Source organism: Trachurus japonicus, unplaced genomic scaffold (assembly GCF_045865225.1).
Source record: "Trachurus japonicus isolate A0001 unplaced genomic scaffold, Traja_1.0 AP031020.1".
NCBI classification, from domain to species: domain Eukaryota; kingdom Metazoa; phylum Chordata; class Actinopteri; order Carangiformes; family Carangidae; genus Trachurus; species Trachurus japonicus.
In genome coordinates, this window is record NW_028221153.1 from 194,199 (window position 1) to 214,843 (window position 20,645).

Here is a 20,645-nt window from a genome sequence, read left to right on the forward strand (position 1 = left end):
ACTTCACAGGTCGGAAAAATACGAGTTTCCTTGAACGCACCATAACAGTCCTCGTCCCTACGTCGCCACATTCACGGTGTTCCTTGGCTGCACACACAGACCTGCATGCCGTTCTCTCTCCTCATTGGATAAAAACTGTAGGATACGATAAAAGTTTTCTCCCGGGCTCAGAGCAGAGCAGAGTGACTGACAGACCCGTGTTTCAGTCCAAACACTCTATAGAAGTGATTGCTGTCGGAAGATATAACTATTTAAGACTTAGATTAACACAAATATATCACTTACTTCTGCTTTAACAAGTAAGACCATTACATTTTTACAGAGTAACATAAATTAAGGCAAATTCAGCCACAACTTATTTGCATACAGAGGTCTATGAACTGTCTGTGTGTGTGTGTGTGTGTGTGTGTGTGTGTGTGTGTGTATCTGTGTGTGTGTGTGTGTGTGTGTTCGTGTCCGACGGTTCACGCCTCCATGTCGTCCATTAATTCCTGATCAGTGGATACTTCGTTGGGCATTATCCATGACACAACAGCGCTGACGTCATCCTGTTCACAGCCAGAACACATCTGCTAACCACAGTCTGTTTCTTTAAATTTGAGGTGGCGTAACTGTCTGTGTTTATTGTGGAGATTTTGTGTGTGGTCATGTGACTGCCTGGCTCTGACTGATTGGTGATACAAAGTCAAATGTCGCTAGTGGTTACATTTGATTGGTGAACCGCAGTCATGTGATAGAGCCTCTGTTGGAAGTATCTTTGTCAAAATAAAACAAACAGATCGAGGACTTTATCGATAAGTAGCTGTTTAGCGAGCAGAATGTAGCTCAATGTAACGGAGTAAAAGTACTGCTTCTTCTTCACAAATATACTCAAGTAAAAGTAAAAAGTATGCTGCATTAAAACTACTCTAACAAGTACAGCATATCCAAAAAGTTACTTAGGAAACCTCCTTAAAGGGGCCCCGTGTCATTCCCATGATCCCATCTAACGTTAACATGAAGCACCAAGAGGAGCTTTCCGTCTGGGAGCGAGAAGAGAAGACAAAAAAGAGGCTGAAGTAAAAAGAAAGCAAGACAGCGGTAAGTGGAGCCGATAAAATACATTTAGTTTCTTCTGGTATCAGACAAACAGCTAACAGACTGTTTCTAGCTCAGCTTCAGCTGTGTGGACAGGCAGCGATCCACCTCACACAGACCTCTGATCAGAGCTGAACAAGCTGCTTCTCCTTTTTTTCGTATGATGTCGATCACCTCTCGAGCTTTGTCTGCCCTGTTTGCTATCGCAGCAACAGACTCCATTTCACCTTCAGTTACCACCTCACAGTCCAGGAGTTTATCCAGCAGCTCACGAAGAACCGGTTCAGTCACTCTCTTGATGAACTCAGTCCGAGCAGACCTCAGCCTCTCTGCTGCTGAGACACTTGGAGTCGGAGCTGAGACACTTGGAGAAGGAGCTGAGACACTTGGAGAAGGAGCTGAGACACTTGGAGAAGGAGCTGAGACACTTGGAGTTGGTTCTGGACGAGGACCTGGAAGATGAACAAGAAAGATACTTGTGTTCAAAAGAAGCAAATTCAATAGTGGTAAAAGTGTACACAGTGGGGATGGAACCACTCATGAAAAACGATCTGTCTCATCCAGTTTTTTCACAACAGGCTGAACACAACGGTAAAGTCCATCCAACACCACTTCTGAGCATTTTCAGCTCTAATGATTTTAAAGTGACGAGCTCTGACACTGGAACGACGACATGTGACAACCTCACAAGTTACAGACACATCAACAGGAACTTGGAAAAACTGAAGTGTGGGGCACCGTATAGCTCTGTAGCAGGTGCCCCATAGGCAGAGGTAGCAGTCCTCACTGCAGCCGGCCCCAGTTCAAATCTAGAATTTACAATTAAAGGCAAAAAGCCTTAAAAAAATATACTTAAAGAAAAAAAGGTGAAGTTTCTGAGAAACACTTGAAGGAGAACAAGGACAACTGATTCAGGACCTGATGGAGGACTGAGCACAAAGTCCGTATGTTATTGAAGGTCCTTTCAGCTCCTTCATGAATCTTCTTGGTCCTACTCTGAATGGTTTCCCACTACAGTTTGACACTCACTTGTCAACAAGAATGGATCACAGAATAAAAACAGACAGAAGATGATCTGAGGCCCAATAAGAACAGAGACACCACTCATCAGTCAGGTTTACATCAGGTGGATGAAGACTTTACCTGGCAGAGAAACACGACACTTCCACACAGCTGTCCCAGTTTCATCTCGGACCTCTACGTTGGTTTTCTTAGTGGTTGAAGGTAGGATGATCTGAAACGTCGGGTGGAAATTTGGTCCATAGTCCAGGCCAAAGTGGTTATTCTGAAAAGCAGCAGCACCTGTGTCAGTGTCTCCAGGTGAGTGACAGCAGTTTGAGGAATCATGTCAGCTTTAGTCTGAAACACTCACCTTAGGCTGGACTATGTCGGCATGTGGACAGTGAACTGTGTAAGTTTTATTTTTGATGAGTGTGCTTTCAGAAGGCATCTTGATGAACACACAGTCCTCGTGCTTCGCCTTCACCTGGAAAACAATCAGATCATTTCATTAGAGTTGGGCCTGAGCCTGAACAGACAGATTGGTTCTACTGGGCTGGACCTACAGGACAGAGAGAGTCCTTTCTTTTTTTTAAACTTTTTTTTTTTATTGATTTTTTCCAACGAAAAGGAAAAACAGAACAAACATATAAATATACACACAAAACAGGTACATTAGACAGGGTCATCCATAGCAAAACACAATGACAGGTTATTGTTCTAAACAACGGGCTAACAGAAATCAGGCTGATGAATCATGTCTAGGGGCTAAGGCACCCACAGTTCTCCAGTCTCTCTGGGTCCACAATGGCTCATGACCCAGGGGAAAAATACAATAATAATTAAAAAAAAACAAAAAAAAAAAAACCACACAGATTGTCCCACACAGAATATGCGATTACCTCTCATCTATGTAGTCCCTCCATTTCTTCCAGTATTGGTCACCTTTTTCAGTATTGTATCTCAGGGAAAATGTTAACCTTTCCATGTTATAGATTTCTTCAACTATTCCTGTCCACTCTGAAATTGTTGGACACTCCTTGTTCAGCCATTTCCTGGTTATTGCCTTTTTACTACTAGCCAATAGTATTTGTAATAGGTATCTGTCTTGCTTATTTATCTCAGTTGGTATGTTTCCTAAATATATAACATTGAAACTGAGATCAGGTTGCAAATTGATTATTGAATTGATTGCTGCTATAATGTCTTCCCAATAAGATGAAATTGTGGGACATTCCCAGAATATATGAAAATGGCCAGCTGACACATTACCACACCCTCTCCAACACCGTCCTTGAGCTGGGTTATTAGTCTGTAAACTTTTGATTCTGGGAGTTATAAAGAATCTTAGGGTGTTTTTCCAAGTGAATTCCCTCCACAGATCTGAGCTAGAAGTAGTGGACATTGTCTTACAAATATTTAGCCAATCATCTTCAGATATCTGTACGTTAGCTTCTTTTTCCCACCTTGATTTGATATACATTGTGGAGAAACCCCTGTCCTTCTGTAAAGCCGAATAAATCGTGGAGATCAGTTTTCTGCTCAAGTTTCCTTTATAGGCTTTAACAAATATCTCTATCAGGTTCATTCCTTCTTCTCCAGTTGTTTTGATGTTTTTATTAAAATAATTTCTCAATTGAAAATATCTGAAGAGATCCTGTTTCTCTAAATTGTGTTTTCTCCTGAGATAGTCAAAAGAAACCAAGAAGTAAGAGGTAATACCTAGGTTTGTCCAATATGTAAACCTGCTGTCCAGTTTGGCTGGCGTGAATTCTGTATCGAATGCTACCCAACGTAATAGTCGTGCATTTCTTTCAATTTTAGGGCCGGATTTACTAAGATCCCAGATAGCGGGCGCTATATTGTTTGCGTCCGCTATAATATTGCGAGTTTGGTTAGTGCACGCAAAACAGGTGATCTACTAAGAGTAACCCGCTAAATGAAAACACGTGCAAACCGCAATATGTAAATGAGGGTTTTGCGCGTGGTAATCGTTTCCGCCATGGAGAGAGTGGACAGAGAGCTGGACGGACGAAGGGACAGAATGACATTTGATCCGATGCATACAATGACAGCATGTGTGTTCATCTCTCTCGGGCTCTGTTTAGATAAATAAACACAAATCGCTACAGGGCCCAACTCGTCATATACTGACGAACAGGCAGCAGCTGCAGCGACAATCACACACCTGTGTGTGTGTGTGTGTGTGTGTGTGTGTGTGTGTGCCGCCCATGATCGAGTGGATTAATAGAGAGCTCAGGTGGGACACACGGATCTAAACACTCTGACCACCGACCAGAGGGATTAAAGGGCGCATGGCGTCTGTCCGACTTCCCATTTGTCCGACTTCCCATTTGTCCGACTTCCCATTTCTCCGACCATACATTTCTTAATTTTTGAGTCCATTAGTCCGACTCTCTATTTCTCCGACGACCCAACACTTCGACTTCTCATTTCTCCGACCATACATTTCTATATTTTTACGTCCATTAATGCGACCTCCCATTTCCCCGACTTAAGTATGCCCGGTGTTACGACTCCCAGTAATTACGACAGTGTATTAGACCGACAAATCGGGCCCAGAAGCAGGACTTTGATATCAACTTAATCTCCTGTATTTTGACGGCGCCACAGTGTAGCCTAGTCTAGGCGCGTGGGTCCTGCTCTTGTTCCTTTTATGTGTATATGTATGTGCACAGTGCGATACAGTCAGCGCCACTGTCACTGTGCCTCTGCAACAATGAGTATTTCTGTCACACGGTGCTAGAGGATTGATTAAAACAAACAATAAGATTGTAATATGGGCTGGGCTGCACCTATAGTGCAGGCGGAGGGGCGGGCAGAGACTCTCTCTCTCTCGGGCAGTGACACGCTGTCATTGATTCATATTTCAGCACTGAGACAGCGGACAGCGCGCGATTGGTCGTACCGTAGGCTACACCTTAAAATAAATGTCTCCAGAACCCCCCGCCCACACACACACACACACACACACACACACACACACACACACACACACACACACACACACACACACACACACACACACACACACACACACACACACACACACACACACAAACAGCGCAGATGCTGTGACCCCCGAACTGACTAAGCCCTGATCTTCATGGCCCATGAACGTTGATAGAAGGAAAAAATAGAAAGAAAGGAGTTATCTGAGTGGTTAATTGTCATATCCACTAGGACCATGTTTTTTCTTCTTTTTAAATAGGATCTGTGAATATAATTTCCTCATTTATTGATGCAGTCATTTGGGCACTAAATGATCAGTAAAACAAGATGCCTCGAGTCTATATTTATGTTTCTTCAGTAGGCTACCTTTGGCTGATATCAGACTTGCCCACATCTGTGTTATTACAGTAACACTGGTGCACGTTGTGCGCAAATGATGCGCTGAGATCCGGGAGCTGTCCATGGTGATGATAGTACGGTGGCCTGGAGGTGCAAATCAACATTACAAAACATAAAACACTTTTACAAATTCTGAAACAAATTTACATTTCAGAAAACAAAACTACAAGTCTTAAAACAAAGTTACATTTCAGAAAACAAATTTACATTTCAGAAAACAAAATTACATCACAGAAAACACATTTACAAGTTGCAAAACAAAATTACAATTCAGAAAACAAATTTACAAGATGCAAAACAAAATTACATTTCAGAAAAAAAAATTACAAGTTGTAAAACAAAATTACATTTCAGAAAAAAAAATTACAAGTTGTAAAACAAAATTACATTTCAGAAAACAAATTTACAAATTGCAAAACAAATTTACATTTCAGAAAACAAAATGACAAATAACATAACACTTTTACAAAGACCAAAACCCTTTTACAATATCTGAAACAAATTTACATTTCAGAAAACAAATTTACAAGACACCAAACACTTTTACAAACACCAAGACACATTTACAAGTGGCAAAACACTTGGACAAACTGCAGAAACAAATTTACAAAAAGGCCAACATCAACCGGAAAGGGAATGTACCAACCCCGGGGTTGACCCGGAAGTGAACGAGGAGCGGTCATGACGAGTTCTCGTCGTCAATGGAGAAGCTAATGGAGACCTGAGATGAGCGAAAGGCAAGCACATGAGCCGACTATCTAGTTTTTGACCAAGATGGAGTGCTCAGGTCTCCATTAGCTTCTCCATTGACGACGAGAACTCGTCATGACCGCTCCTCGTTCACTTCCGGGTCAACCCCGGGGTTGGTACATTCCCTTTCCGGTTGATGTTGGCCTTTTTGTAAATTTGTTTCTGCAGTTTGTCCAAGTGTTTTGCCACTTGTAAATGTGTCTTGGTGTTTGTAAAAGTGTTTGGTGTCTTGTAAATTTGTTTTCTGAAATGTAAATTTGTTTCAGATATTGTAAAAGTGTTTTGGTCTTTGTAAAAGTGTTATGTTATTTGTCATTTTGTTTTCTGAAATGTAAATTTGTTTTGCAATTTGTAAATTTGTTTTCTGAAATGTAATTTTGTTTTACAACTTGTAATTTTTTTTTCTGAAATGTAATTTTGTTTTACAACTTGTAATTTTTTTTTCTGAAATGTAATTTTGTTTTGCATCTTGTAAATTTGTTTTCTGAATTGTAATTTTGTTTTGCAACTTGTAAATGTGTTTTCTGTGATGTAATTTTGTTTTCTGTGATGTAATTTTGTTTTCTGAAATGTAAATTTGTTTTCTGAAATGTAACTTTGTTTTAAGACCTGTAGTTTTGTTTTCTGAAATGTAAATTTGTTTCAGAATTTGTAAAAGTGTTTTATGTTTTGTAATGTTGATTTGCACCTCCAGGCCACCGTATGATTGACCTCCATGACGATGCGTCGAAACAGGGCTCTGGGTCAGAGAGGCTCGAGGGGATATTTGCCATTTTCTTTTATTTTTTTCCACCTGATTCTCTGTTTGTGCACATTTTTGTTATCGTGCTTATGACACGCACCGTCCCCTGCAGATTGGCAGCCGACTTAGGCAAAGAATTTTGTATTTAGTGTGTTTTACTATTGTGTATTTCCTTTTGCGTCAATACACATTTGCTTATAATTTGTGATACAATGGAAACTGAAAAAAACAAACGTGTAAAATTATAGAAGGGAATGTCAGGCTGGAAAGTGAAGTTTTGCTCAGAGGGAGAGAGAGCCTGAGACTGTTACTGAGTTTTATATGTAAACATCTGATTTGTCAGTGAAGGCTGCTGTGGTTTTAAGGAAATTATATAACAAACCCAGGACAATTTAATCGATTTTCCTGGCATCGATCATTTTTCCCCCAGTACTGTATGTCGGTAAGGAGAAAAACTGTTTTAAAATATGAAATTCGAAGCATGAGATGGCACAACATAATTTCTTGTCATTTTAAACTTTCTTTTACTTTTCTTCCTGGCAACTTAAAAAAAATTAAGCAATTACATATATTTTTTATTTTTCAAAGTTGAAAAAGAAACGATTTCATCTAATGTCTCTAATAGGCCTTCTGTTGCTTATGCCTTGGCCTGCTGTAGCTACTTGGGTACACTTGAAGTTCACAGTGCAGTGATGGCGTATCTTCAAACGGGAAACCGAGGGGGTAAAGTCCTCGTCCATGATGGCTATCGCTATCAAAAAAACAAAGTCAAAGGGCAAAAAATATTTTGGCGCTGTTGGAGGACAACGTGCAGGGTGTTCCTTCAAACAGTGGCCTTCAACCTCGATGCGCAGCGGCCAAATATCCAAGTGATACGCGCACCAACGCACAACCACCCAGAGGAGACAGAGCTCATATCTAGTGCATCCTTCAAGGAGAAGCTATATGAGCTGATTGAAGCCGACCCTACAATGCCGATCAGACGCGTATACAACGCAGCAGTCAGGGCAACCCAGGGGGGCGAGGTGGTCCCGGAGTTCCACTCTGTGCGATCAATTATGAGTCGCAAACGCGCGTCATTTCTCCCGCCCATTCCCCACGAGGTCGAGGATGTGCTGGTTGTGGGTCCGTGGGCACAAACCTGGGGAGGGAAGCGCTTTCTGGCCCGCCATGACAACGATTGGGGGATTCTGGTGTTCAGCCCCACCAGAAACTACTCCCTTCTCGCCAGGTGCGTTAACGCATTTTATCCTCAATTTCTTGCATAGTCTAGCCTCTTATTTACGTAAATGTCATTATGCATGCACTTATAGTTTTTCTTGATTGTTAACACACATTTTCGGAAAGCATGCCTCATACTCAGAACTCTACACACAAATAAAAAATACATAAAACAGCTAAAATCTCCTGCAAAATGAAGCTTTACATTAAAGTTAACATGATGAATGGAAAAAAAACCTTCTCCATTCATCACAATGTCACATTGTGACCAATGCAGAGAATTGTATGTAGCCCACTGTTTTGAAAAAAGTGTGTTGTAGAACTGCAATTTGAATGTAATAAATCAGGAATTGTGTTTTTACTTAGCAGAATTGGTTCAGGGGGTTGGTGCATCAGTGTGTAAACATGAGGAAAAACTGTGATTTTATCAGGTGCAGAGAGGTGTACATGGATGGAACTTTCAAGAGCTGCCCAGCCCCTTACATGCAATTTGTGACCATTCATGGAAGGTAAGCCTCAATGAAATGCATTATGTCCAGGGGGGTTAGCCTACTTTGAATTGAAGATTTTTATTTTCCACTGTGGAAATTCATATTATACTGCACAGTTTTTCAGTCAAATCTACACTGCACATACAAGTGATTTAAAGGTGTACAGAGCCCGAGCTGCCGCACAAGTTTACCCAAGTAATGAAAATATAAAATAATATATTATTATTAAGGATATCTTACTTTTAATTTGAGTTGCCTCACACCATAGAAACAATACGCTTTCAACCATTTTGTGAGTTTGAAACATGTCACATTGTTTTACAGGTACATGGGTAGAGTGTTGCCTCTCATCATGTGCCTGATGACGGGAAAAACAGTGGGGCAGTACCGGCAGCTCTTGGCCCATGTGAAACGCAAGGTGCTCAGGGTAACTGGGAATGAGTGGAGACCGCAACGTGTGGTCACTGACTTTGAGAGCTCCCTCCTGGTGGCCATCCAGACTGAGCTCCCCCAAAGTCGCCACAGTGCCTGCTATTTCCACTTTTGCCAGTCACTGTGGAGGCGGGCACAAGAACTGGGCCTGGCACAAGACTACAGGCGTCATCGCCGTCTCCAGAAGTGCTTACGGAAGTTCATGGCACTGGGGTAAGTGGTAGACTAAATCAATTTTTGAATAAGATCAATAATCCTTTATCAATTTTTTATTTGAAGGTCAATATCAATTTATTTACTATCATTAATGCAAGTAAATGCAACACATAGTGCTTTAAGGGCAAAAATATCAAAGTGAAAGATAAAAGAATAGATCGTGACATGATCACCATCATCATCAATGCAAGCCTGTATGAAAAGCAATATGAATAATAAAACACACAACAACAAGTTGGTCAAGCAGTTACTGTAAATAGGAACAGCATGTATATCATGAATGCAGAGTTAAAAAGTAGGAGATTAAAGATCTTGCTTTAAAATGTTCACAGTTCCTTGGGTTCTTGGACGGTGTACAAAGGCTGGGGGCATACACACTAAAAGCCACCTCACCATGTTTCTTACATACAGGCCTGTTTCCTTCCTGCCAGACTCAAAAAGAGACTTTGTTATATTTTTTAGCCAACAATTGATCACCAAGCTGAGTCTATTGAATTATAGCTCTGTGAACTTTAGGTCTAACAAATTCAAGAAAAAACTGAATTACCTTTTAACAGTTCTCAAAGTGTTATCAAAATTTCACAACTACATCAATTTCCGTGAGACTTTAATTTAGTTTTTGCTCTGTTTTTTTATTTTTTTATTTTTTTAAGTCAACCACTATAGGCCCAAAAGTGGATGAACAGTATTCAGAATAGCTAATGATTTTCCCTCCTCACACTACACATCTCCACCACATTTGGTGAAAATCAAAGTGGCAGTTTAAGCTGAGATGTAAGGATGGACCAGAAAGTGTGTTGTAGGAACCCCCCCCCAGTTATTCATATCCATATGTTATATTATCATGTTACTGCTATATCCTATCACTGGTTAAGAGTTCTTTATGAATCATTTCTGTTAATCCTATAATATATTTAAGGTACCTGCCACTGGCAGTGGTCGGCCAGAACTTCCGGCACCTGGCTGAAAAGCGATCGACTCGCCGACTCATCCAGCGGTTCCCAAACCTGCAGCGATTCATTGTGTACCTGCAGAGGAATTACCTGGAAGCCGGCTGCCAATTTCCACCTGCACTGTGGAATGTCTACAGACGGGTCACTGACAACAGGACCAACAACAATGTTGAAGGTAAGAATTAAAGAAGGCAGTCTTACTAGGAATAATAACCATTTTAAACATTAGCGTGTCTAGCTGTCCATGAAATTTAACATCTTTATGGCGTAATATGTACCTTTTTTATCAACAATAAGTAGGCTTCTCTCACAATTTGGGGAAAAACTTATCTAGGCTACAAGTGATTGTGGACAAATCCCTTTTTTAACGAGGAAGGTGACTGACCTAGTGGTAACCTTTGTATTTTATCTATGAAAACATAATTATCTTGTCATGTTTTTTTCTCTTTAAGCCTTTCATTACAGGTGGAATTTGGCTTTGGAGCGACGGCACCCGAACATCTGGGTGTTCATCATCCACCTCAAAAATGAGCAGCGCAGGACAGAGCACACTGTCCGTGCTGCCCGGCGAGGGGAGGCCCGCCCAGTTACAAGGGCGAAATGGAGGCGCCTGGAGAGCCGGATCAACCAGCTAAAGGAGGAGTACGAAAATGGGACCCGCACGCTGGGGCAGTACTGGGATGCAGTGCTGTATTCCACACACAACTTTTTGTGAGGTGAGTGAAGTTATCTAAGTTGAAGACTTTGTCCTCTATTGCCTATATGGGCCTGAACTTTATATTAATGACTTGGGACATGAGACAGGTGACTTGTTTCTTGAGATTCCAAGATTATGCTTTGTTTTTCAGCTGGCCCATCAACAGTTGACTGCTGCTCCAAGATGGCTGAGTTGGTCCTGATTGGCCATTGTATATAGTTGGCTACATTGGCCTGATGTTTTTGGGTTTTTTTTATAAAACCATACCTTTATTTGATTTGTTGTACTTAATTTTATGTTTTTATTTATTTATTTTATTCAGTCTGTTCATTTTTTAAAAAATAAATATGTTGAAGAATGCCATAGTCTACTGTCTGTATGCTACATCTTTACTGGTTTCATTTTATTATAGGGCTATACTTCATTTATTTTGTTATTGCTTAAAATATTGTGTTTGTTGGTATAGCTACATTAGGAAACGAACACGAGCCAATGCTCCCGGATCTCAGCGCATCATTTACGCACAACGTGCACCAGTGTTATGTAATAACACAGATGTGGGCAAGTCTGATATCAGCCAGGTAGCCTACTGAAGAAACATAAATATGGACTCGAGGCATCTTGGTTTACTGATCATTTAGTGCCCAAATGACTGCATCAATAAATGAGGAAATTATATTCACAGATCCTATTTAAAAAGAAGAAAAAACATGGTCCTAATGAATATGACAATTAACCACTCAGAAACCCAACAGACCTGCATCACTCAATGAAGAAAATATTGCTGCTGCATAACTTCAATTCCACCTAAAATCGATAATTCACAACTGTTCTACTCATCATCAGAGAGCTGATGTTTAATTAAGTTGTTGCTTGTCCGTCTATAGCATAAATATTTATCAGTTGCGTCTGCACACGAGACACGTGTGTGTCATGTCAACGGGCTCTACAAACATATCATATGCCACGTAATGGGACTTATGGCTCATTTTTAATCAATAATAGCCTATACTGCACAACTGAAAATATTGTAGCAACTCCACAGTAATGTTCTTGTTATGATTAAGTTGTGTGATTTCTGACTGACTGTGAATGTGTAGGGTACGGGCAGGTAGGGTGGTTGGATGAGAAACTGAGGGGCCAGAGTGAGGAAGACAGCTGCGTCTGTGTGTAGGTGAGTGAGGGAGGAGGAGCAGAGGAGGGAAGGGAGAGCAGTCATAAGTTAGGGTTATGTTGTTGTAGACAGTAACGTCGGGTTGGACGCTACAGTATCAATAAAAACATGAGTTTAACATAAGCCTCAGACGTAAAATAGCCGCGGAGCGAGCCAGCTTCCTTTCGGCCCCGTTAACCGATTGTCGCCAGATGCGCCAGAGCGCGCACCTCTGTGCCAGGCTCGCGCTCTGGGCGATTTGTGTTTTTCATCTTAACAGAGCGCGCCAGAAATTAATACACACATTCACATGATACACATACCCACAGACACACAGCTGAGGGGCCGAGGCGCAGCACGGAGAAATGCGCATCTGGTGCCCCCCGTGTGTGTGTGTGTGTGTGTGTGTGTGTGTGTGTGTGTGTGTGTGTGTGTGTGTGTGTGTGTGTGTGTGTGGCATGCACTTCAACCAAGGGGTAAAAGAGTGACATGGGAGAGCAGAGCAGCAAAAACATTTACCACTGCTCCATTAAATGACACAAACAGTAACGCCGGTGTCGGAATTCTGGATGGTCGAATTTAGCCCTGGTCGGAATACAGAGATTATTTTGGTCGGAGCAATGGGCAGTCGGACCAATGGGCCAATAAAAATCGGATTAATGGGTAGTCGGAGAGGTGGGCCGTCGGATTTTGGAGCCGTCGGACTGACGTATGCTCCCCGGGATTAAAGACGGGTGAAAGCAGCGGTGACGTGTCTCAGTCCGGGACCGGGACCGAGAGACGGCTGAGCAGCCAGGTGAGAGGAGAGGAAAGGAGAGGAGAGGAGAGGAGCGCACTGCAGGACAGACGTGCCCCGTGCGTAACGGCGCGTAAAAGACTTTTAACACGGCTGAAAAACTATTACAGAATTACCCAGATGTGAGGAAATGCAGAGATGTAAGATCACGGGGCTCTGACAGGTATCAAATCAATAAACGCATACGTTTTGGCAAAGTTGTATCAGTTAGTACATGGTTTTCAGACGTGGTGAATAAAGACGCAAAAACAGCCGCCGCAATCTCTTCCTGGTTTGGTAAATCACATTGCACGCGCTAAATAAATCAATTTGCATCTACTCCTCCCAGTATTCTGCACGTTCTGGCTGAAACGCCCATATTTACATATTCATCAAGGCAAACACGCTAAATGGATCGCACGTGCTATTTTGTCCGTGTGAGGGACGCAATCCTCGGTGCGTCCGGTTAGTAGATCAGGTTCCACATGTGTTTGCGCGTGCAATCACGTTTGCACACGTTTTAATACACGCAAACCTTTAGTAAATCCGGCCCTTAGGGTCTTTGAGAATTTTGTACCATATGTTTAAAGGGTTTATGATCAAATTAGTTAGTTTATCTGTCAATAAGTACTTTTTCAAGAGAGTTTTGTCTCCCAACACAGATGGGAGAGGTTCACATATAAAGTTTTGTTCTAACTCTTTCCATTTTGCATCACATTCCGGATCACACCAACCAACCAGGAAGCGCAACTGTGCCGCTCTGTAATAATCCTCCAAACAGGGTAGAGCCCTACCGCCTTTATCCTTTGGCAACTGTAGTGTCTGAAATCTAATCCGCGGTCTTTGTTTTGCCCAAATAAAAGTAGATATCATCCTATTCCATTCATTAAATTGCTTTGGTGGTATCTCAATTGGCAACGACTGGAAGAGATACAGGAGGCGGGGCAGCACGTTCATCTTAACAATTTCTATCCGGTTGTACATATTTGTCGGTAATAAGGACCAGCGACTTAAGTCTGTCTTGATGTCAGCTGTTATAGAGGTATAGTTGTGGTCATAAATAGTAGTTAAGTCCTTTGGTATTTGTACTCCAAGGTATTTCATAATACTATTTGTCAGTTTAAATTTACATGTTGTATAAATGTTTTCGTGTGGGCTCAGGTTATAAGTTAGAGTTTGGGTTTTTTGTAAATTTAATTTATAGCCAGAGTATGAGCCAAATTCTTCAAGTAGATGTAACAGTTTGGGGAGACTCACTTTTGGGTTGCTAAGGGTCATAAGAATATCATCCGCATATAAACAAATTCTATATTGTGTGTTTCCAATCAGTATACCAGTTATGTCCTTATCCTCTCTTATCGCCTGAGCCAGTGGCTCAATAAAAAGAGCAAAAAGTGTAGGGCTAAGGGGGCACCCCTGACGACAACCCCTCTCAAGAAGTATTGTATTAGACAAAGACTTTCAAAGGAGGTTAAATCGAAAGCAACTGGACTTAGTTATTTGTCTAGGAAGACGTTTCACCTTCATCCAAGAGGCTTCATCAGTTCATGTACGCATCTGACCAGGCTGGGACTGGTCCAACTATCTGGTGTGGAGACTCACTATTTAACCTCTTGTGTGGGCGTTCACAAGGGTGATGATGTCACTGGTTCCCTTTAGTGCTCCAAGTGCCAACGACAGTCGTTTAAATGACTGCCTTTGATGGAAAGTTGGTTTCGACTTCGTTAGTGCCCTATTGTGTTATAACGACAGTCGTTGGAGTCACTTGCCACTTGTGAACAGTGGTTGTTCTTTGAGGCTAGATTGTTGAATCTCCTGGGAAGGGATGAAAGGGCAGCATTGTAAATTGGAGATAGGTGGTGTCTCAGGCCACCTCCCCTGTTGAGGGATGGTTTCTCTACTTTTACAAAAATGGCTTCTTTGACTCCTCTTTCAAACCATCTGTCCTCTCTGTCTAGGATTTGGACATTGCTGTCCTCAAAGGAGTGGGCTTTCTCCTTGAGATGTAGATGGACAGCAGAGTCCAGTCCTGAGGAGTTTGCTCTCCTGTGTTGGGCCATGCGTTTATGCAGTGGTTGTTTTGTTTCTCCAATGTAGAGGTCTTTGCATTCCTCGTTGCATTGGACTGCATACACCAGATTGCTTTTGTGGGTGTGTGGTGTTCTGTCCTTGGGATGTACCAGTCTCTGCCTGAGTGTGTTGCTGGGTTTGAAATACACAGGGATACGGTGTTTGTTAAAGATCCTCCTGAGTTTTTCTGATACTCCAGACACATATGGAATGACTATATTGTTTCTCTTGTTTTGTCTTTCTTTCTCAACCACTTGGCTGGTTTTCTTTCTGGAAGCAGCTGCAGTTTTCACAAAGGTCCAGTTAGGGTAACCACAAGTTGTGAGGGCGCCTCTCAGGTGCTTGTGTTCTGCCCCTTGGGCCTGTGAGCTGGTGGGCACGTTATCAGCTCTATGTTGCAAAGTTCTGATAACACCAAGCTTATGTTCCAGAGGGTGGTGAGAGTCGAAAAGTAGATATTGGTCTGTATGTGTGGGTTTTCTGTATACCCCAATGTGGAGGCTCCTGTCCTTTTTCATATGGACGTCACAATCTAAGAAAGGCAGACTATTGTCCTTGACATCCTCTGTGGTGAACTTGATGTTTTTGTCCACTGAGTTAATGTGTTATTAGACAAAGACCCGTTAATTTTTATTCTGGCTGTGGGGGAGCAGTATAAGGAATTCAAACATCCAATTACCTGATCATTGAAACCGAAACGTTTAAGAACCAAATACAAATATTGAGAGAGTCCTTTCTGAGGTCACACTGATCTTTGACCTTCATGTATTCGTGTCAGTTTCTGTAAGACTTGCTGAAGTGGTGGCAAGGCGACACCGAAACACGGTGTCCATGAAACAAAGTGGATGTGTTGGTTCATGTCATCAGGTCTGTTAGTGATGAGTTTGGAAAGTGAAGCAAAGTGAAGCTGTAGCCTTACCTCATCCAGGGGGACGTTATGAGGCAGCAGATGCACATTGAGGTATTGCTCCTGTGCCGTGGGGTTTGGTTGGTGGAACAGCAGAATTTGGCTGCAAACTGATTTCATGTATTTCCACACGCTCCATATAAGATCCTGAACAGACCAGACCAGGCCAAAGGCAGAAAGATGAGGGACTGAAATGATCACATGAGTGTCTGTGACCTCCAGTGGCTCGATGAAGCTCATTCCATTATCAGTGATGTGGGCGACAGACAGCAGACCATCATAGAGCAGAGCTGTGGAAACACAGAGACAACAACCTCATTACAACAGCAGTGATCATTTCAGTCACCGTTGTCAACATCAGGAAATTAATCAGGAGGCTGGTGAAGGATAGTGCCTTGATTTTCCAGTGTAATAATAATTAATTTAATAAATGTACACGTCAGTTACATGGGCACATGACCTTAAAGGGACAACGAGGAGTTTCTATTTGGTTATAAAAAAGTCTCACGTTAATGTGGATGAATCTACGTTACCACTTGTTAATGGGCCCATTTTCGATAAATATATCGTTTTGTCTCTATCATTATTTTGTTATTATTAGTGGTGGCGGAGATGCTGGGCGAGCCGACCAGCGTTTCTTTACTTTCGGTTTCGTGGCGAGTCATGAGAATAACGCAGCCGAATGCATCTGATTGTCTTCCAACCTCTGACTTCCAACCTCTGACTTTAATTCTTGATGAATGAAAACATGAGTCTGTCTTGTGCCGGTCAAAGAATGTCACGGTGCGCGCGGAGGCTCATAAATGTAGTGTGAAAACGCTTCGCTTTTCCAAAACTCCTTGTTGTCCCTTTAAGTTATATCATTAGTTCCCCATCATTGCTCTAACAAACACAATCACTTGCTCACCATCCTTTGTTTCACAATGTGGGAGGTGGAGCTGGCGGACGGCATCCTCAGGACACTGGATATTGAACAGCGGTCCTGCAGCCATCTTGCCAACTGAGTGGAGACGGCTCTCATCCCATTGGACAGTCCTGTAGAGCAGCTCCGCTCCCTGAGCCATAATAAACACCAGTCCAGTTGAAGAACACTGGAACTGTCCTGGACCAGGACACCTGAACCTGTGGGACACAGAAGGCTGAGTGACCACCTCAGACCCTGAGATGAAAAAGGTTCAACATTGGCTAAAACATTGTGTTCCTCCTGACTCAGCTGACTGAGAGCTGATCCAGCTCAGCTTCCCTCAGACAGTCGACCATGAGGATGACGATGCAGAGACACATCTGCTGTGGCTCAGGAGAAGCTGTTAAGGGAGAGGAAGGTCCTTTGGAAAAAACTGTGTTGACTGAGTTTATTGCATGTTTACCTGTATGAGACTTGTGTAGATTCAGTTTCCATTTCAGGTTTGAAGCTTGACTGCTGCAATTCAGAGAGAAACAACAAGAGCGGGTTTACTAGAATTAAAAATATACAGTATATTGTGCTGAGTGAAGCCAACAGATTTGTTCCACAGTCCTCAGTAGACAGAATCTGATGGCTTGGACAGTGTGACACAGGGATTTGATAGTATAGACAAAGCACGCACATCCCAAAAACTGACGCTGGGTGCTGGACAAAAAAAGGTCAATGATGAAAAAGGAAAAATCTGCACACCAGCAAAAAGCTCCAGAGCAATAAATAATTTATTATCACCCAAAGGGAGTAACGTTTCGGGCTCAAAGACCCTTCCTCAGACTAACAGGGATTTGATGCCACCGTAATACTTTATAGACTGCATCTGAGAAGCAGCAGGTTCTGAAGAGATATAACCAATCGGTTGGGGTCAAGTTATTATCCCCATTGCCTTCATCCCCTTGAGGTCAGGTACATGGAGAGGGTTGAGAGGTTCATGCTCCGAGCCACCATTGCAGAGAGAGAGGTAGCGATGTGAGAAGCCACTGATGGATCTCAACAGGAGGGAAGCTATCAAGCTGAAATAGGAGGACTTTAGGGCCTGGTTGAACCAGGGTCTCTAGAATCAGCAGCCACAGTGGTGGAAGGAAAATGTGGGTGTGGAAGGAGTTTGGAGATGCCTTGGAAGAGGTCTTTTGTTTGTCCTCAATGAAATTTTGGCAATATTCAGTGGAAAGAATACTTTGAGGAACTTGAAAACCTGGCTAACCCATCCTACTTGGAGGAGGTAATCTATGTACGGATCAGTGGGCACTGCCGGTGTGTTTCTAAAAATAGTGGGTTTGATTCTCATGCCGGACTTCGCGCTCCCGACTCTTCCAGTGACGACACTCTGGCAGTGGAAGGCAATTGGTTTGCGTCACATTTTTGCATCGCCTCAGCTCGCTTTGAAACGGGGTTGAGGCGTTAACAAAAATCTACCACCCAGATAGCACACGTATGTCTGGCCGACGTCGGCCCTATAATTTATAACATCTGTCATGCATCGGCCCATGGGCGAATATCTTCAAATTTGATATTCATTTGTGCCAGCTCATCAAACGTCTCTGGTGCGTCGGCTTTAAGTCGGCCGCAGACCTGCCCACATACGGAAGTAACCACAGACGGCGGGACCTCCTGTCAGTTTGGTCAAGGGACGTCGGCGGAGTGAGTTTCAGGTAAGTTACTTGGGAGATATAATAAAAAAAATAGTTATTTCGTTTATTCTGTTTAAGCTAAAGGTTTCCGGTGAGTGGCGAGGTACAACTCGGTCTAAATTAACTTATAGGCTACCAGCACAGGTGCCAGATAGATAGATAGATAGATAAACTTTATTGTCTGTCACGAGTGACAGAAATTCATCTTTGACAGGCTCAATAAAAACACTAAGAAACAAACAGACATTAAAAACAACAATGTTGTGCAATCATTCTAAAAAGAGGAGGGGGGGGGGCTGTTAAAAGCAGCAAAATGTTCATTTCTTATTGTTCAGGATGGTTATTGCAGAGGGGATGAAGGATTTTTTGTAGATGTTTTTCCTGGCCAGTGGGACCTTATGGCGTTTGCCTGATGGCAGCAGCTGGAAGCAGTGGTGAAGGGGGTGGGAGGAGTCTTCTGTGATCAGGGTGGCCTTCCTGATCACAGACCGACTATACAGTTCTGAGAGGGGGGTTTGTGGTGCTCCAATGATTTTGCTGGCCTGGTTAACTGTGCGGGAAAGTTTGATCTTGTGTTTGGATGAGAGGAGGCTGTACCAGGAAGAGATGTTGAAGGTGAGTAGGGATTCAATGAGGGACTGGTAGACCAGAGTTAAAACATGTGTGCTGACGTTGAAAGTCCTTAATTTCCTCAGCAGGTAGAGGCGCTGTTGTGATTTTTTAAAAATGGTGTCTGCATGCTGAGAGAAGGAGAGGCAGTTGTCCAGGTCAGTTCCAAGGTATTTAAAAGACTCAACCTGCTCCACCAGCTGACCCTGGATGCTGAGTGGTTTAAAAAAAGCAGTTGCTGACTCCCTTCTGCCCCCACAGCACAGCTCTTTGGTCTTCTGGACATTTAGCTCAAGACAAAGCTGGTTAAAAGTCTGTGCCAGGTTTTCAACAGCCTGCTGATACCGGTCCAGAGCAGTGGTGTCGGTCAGGTGAGCCACCAGGGCCATGTCATCCGCATATTTAAAAAGGCTGATCCCCTCGCTGTTACAGGTGATGTTGTTTGTGTACACAGAGAAGAGAACAGGAGATAAAACACAACCCTGGGGAACACCTGTGTTTAAAATCAGCTTCTTTGATTTAAAACCATTTAAAAGCACCTGTTGTGGCCTGTCATTTAGAAAATTCTTGATCCATAAAACCAGTGTGGGATGAACTTGGAGATCTAAAAGAGCATACAGCAGGGTGTCTATGTGCACAGTATTAAAAGCAGAGGAGAAGTCCATAAATAAGATCCTGGTGTGAGGGTGTGGAGAGTCCAGATGTTTAGTGACAGTATTCAGCAATGTGAGACTTGCGTCCTCGACACCCCTTTTTGCCCTGTAGGCAAACTGAAAAGGATCCATTTTGTGTGACAGCATTTTAGCCAGGAGGTCACACAGGACTCTCTCCATGCACTTGCACAGCACGGAGGTCAGGGCCACTGGTCTGTAGTCTTTCAGCTCCTTAGCTGGTGTTTTTTTGGGGATGGGAATTATGGTGGATTCCTTCCAATTATTAGGAACGTTTCCCGAATCCAAAAGGCACTGAAACAGTCTTGTGACCACTCCACCTAGCTGAGCAGAGCAGTCCTTAAGTACCCTGCCTCTGAGCTTGTCAGGGTCAGAGGCTTTATGTGGTTTGACCCGGCGAAGGATGGAGGTTACCTGCTGCTCGTTGATGGTGATGGCTGGGTGGGGGGAGATGGTGGTTGAGCAGTCAAAGTCGGATGGAGAGTTGTTGTTGAACCGGCCGAAGAAGATGTTGAGTTGTTCTGCAAAGGGGGCGGGGTCCGGACGGCTGGCCACTACGGGTTTGGCAACTCTGTCCATCATAATATTTAGACCCTGCCATGCTTCCCTTGCATTTCCAGATGTTAATTTTTGCTCCACCTTGTTCTTGTAGCTGATTTTTGAAAGCCTAGCCATCCTTCTGAACTCTTTCTCCAACTCCCTCACTCTGAGTGTGTCCCCTTGCAGGAATGCTGCTTTCTTTTGGACTAGGCAGATTTTCATGTCCCTTGTAACCCATTTTTTATTATTTGGGTGAATAGTTATCTGTTTAGTCTGTGTCACTGTGTCCTCACAAAAAGAAAAATAGGAGGTTAACACATCGGTAAGCATGTTGAGATCATTGCCACAGGTATCAAAAAACAAGTCCCAGTCTGTCAATCA

The 20,645-nt window shown here is 42.8% G+C and overlaps 1 protein-coding gene and 1 long non-coding RNA gene across 2 annotated transcripts in view; one reads left to right on the forward strand and one right to left on the reverse strand.

The window, feature by feature from the left end:
- Positions 1–579: 579 nt before the first annotated feature.
- LOC146959817 (NACHT, LRR and PYD domains-containing protein 3-like) overlaps positions 580–20,645 on the reverse strand; it is a 39,265-nt gene continuing 19,199 nt past the window's right edge. Inside the window, exons 8-13 of the mRNA XM_085772851.1 lie at positions 17,223–17,275; positions 16,763–16,977; positions 15,868–16,145; positions 2,450–2,563; positions 2,221–2,362; positions 580–1,529 (exon numbers count right to left, since the gene is read on the reverse strand). Of these exons, the coding sequence (XP_085628977.1) occupies positions 1,147–1,529; positions 2,221–2,362; positions 2,450–2,563; positions 15,868–16,145; positions 16,763–16,977; positions 17,223–17,275 (1,185 nt within the window). The 3' untranslated portion in view covers positions 580–1,146. The remainder of the gene's footprint in view (positions 1,530–2,220; positions 2,363–2,449; positions 2,564–15,867; positions 16,146–16,762; positions 16,978–17,222; positions 17,276–20,645) is intronic.
- On the forward strand, positions 18,821–20,029 carry LOC146959818 (uncharacterized). The gene is made up of 3 exons (XR_015035587.1): positions 18,821–18,878; positions 19,032–19,059; positions 19,140–20,029. It is a non-coding gene; the product is annotated as an uncharacterized LOC146959818 (long non-coding RNA).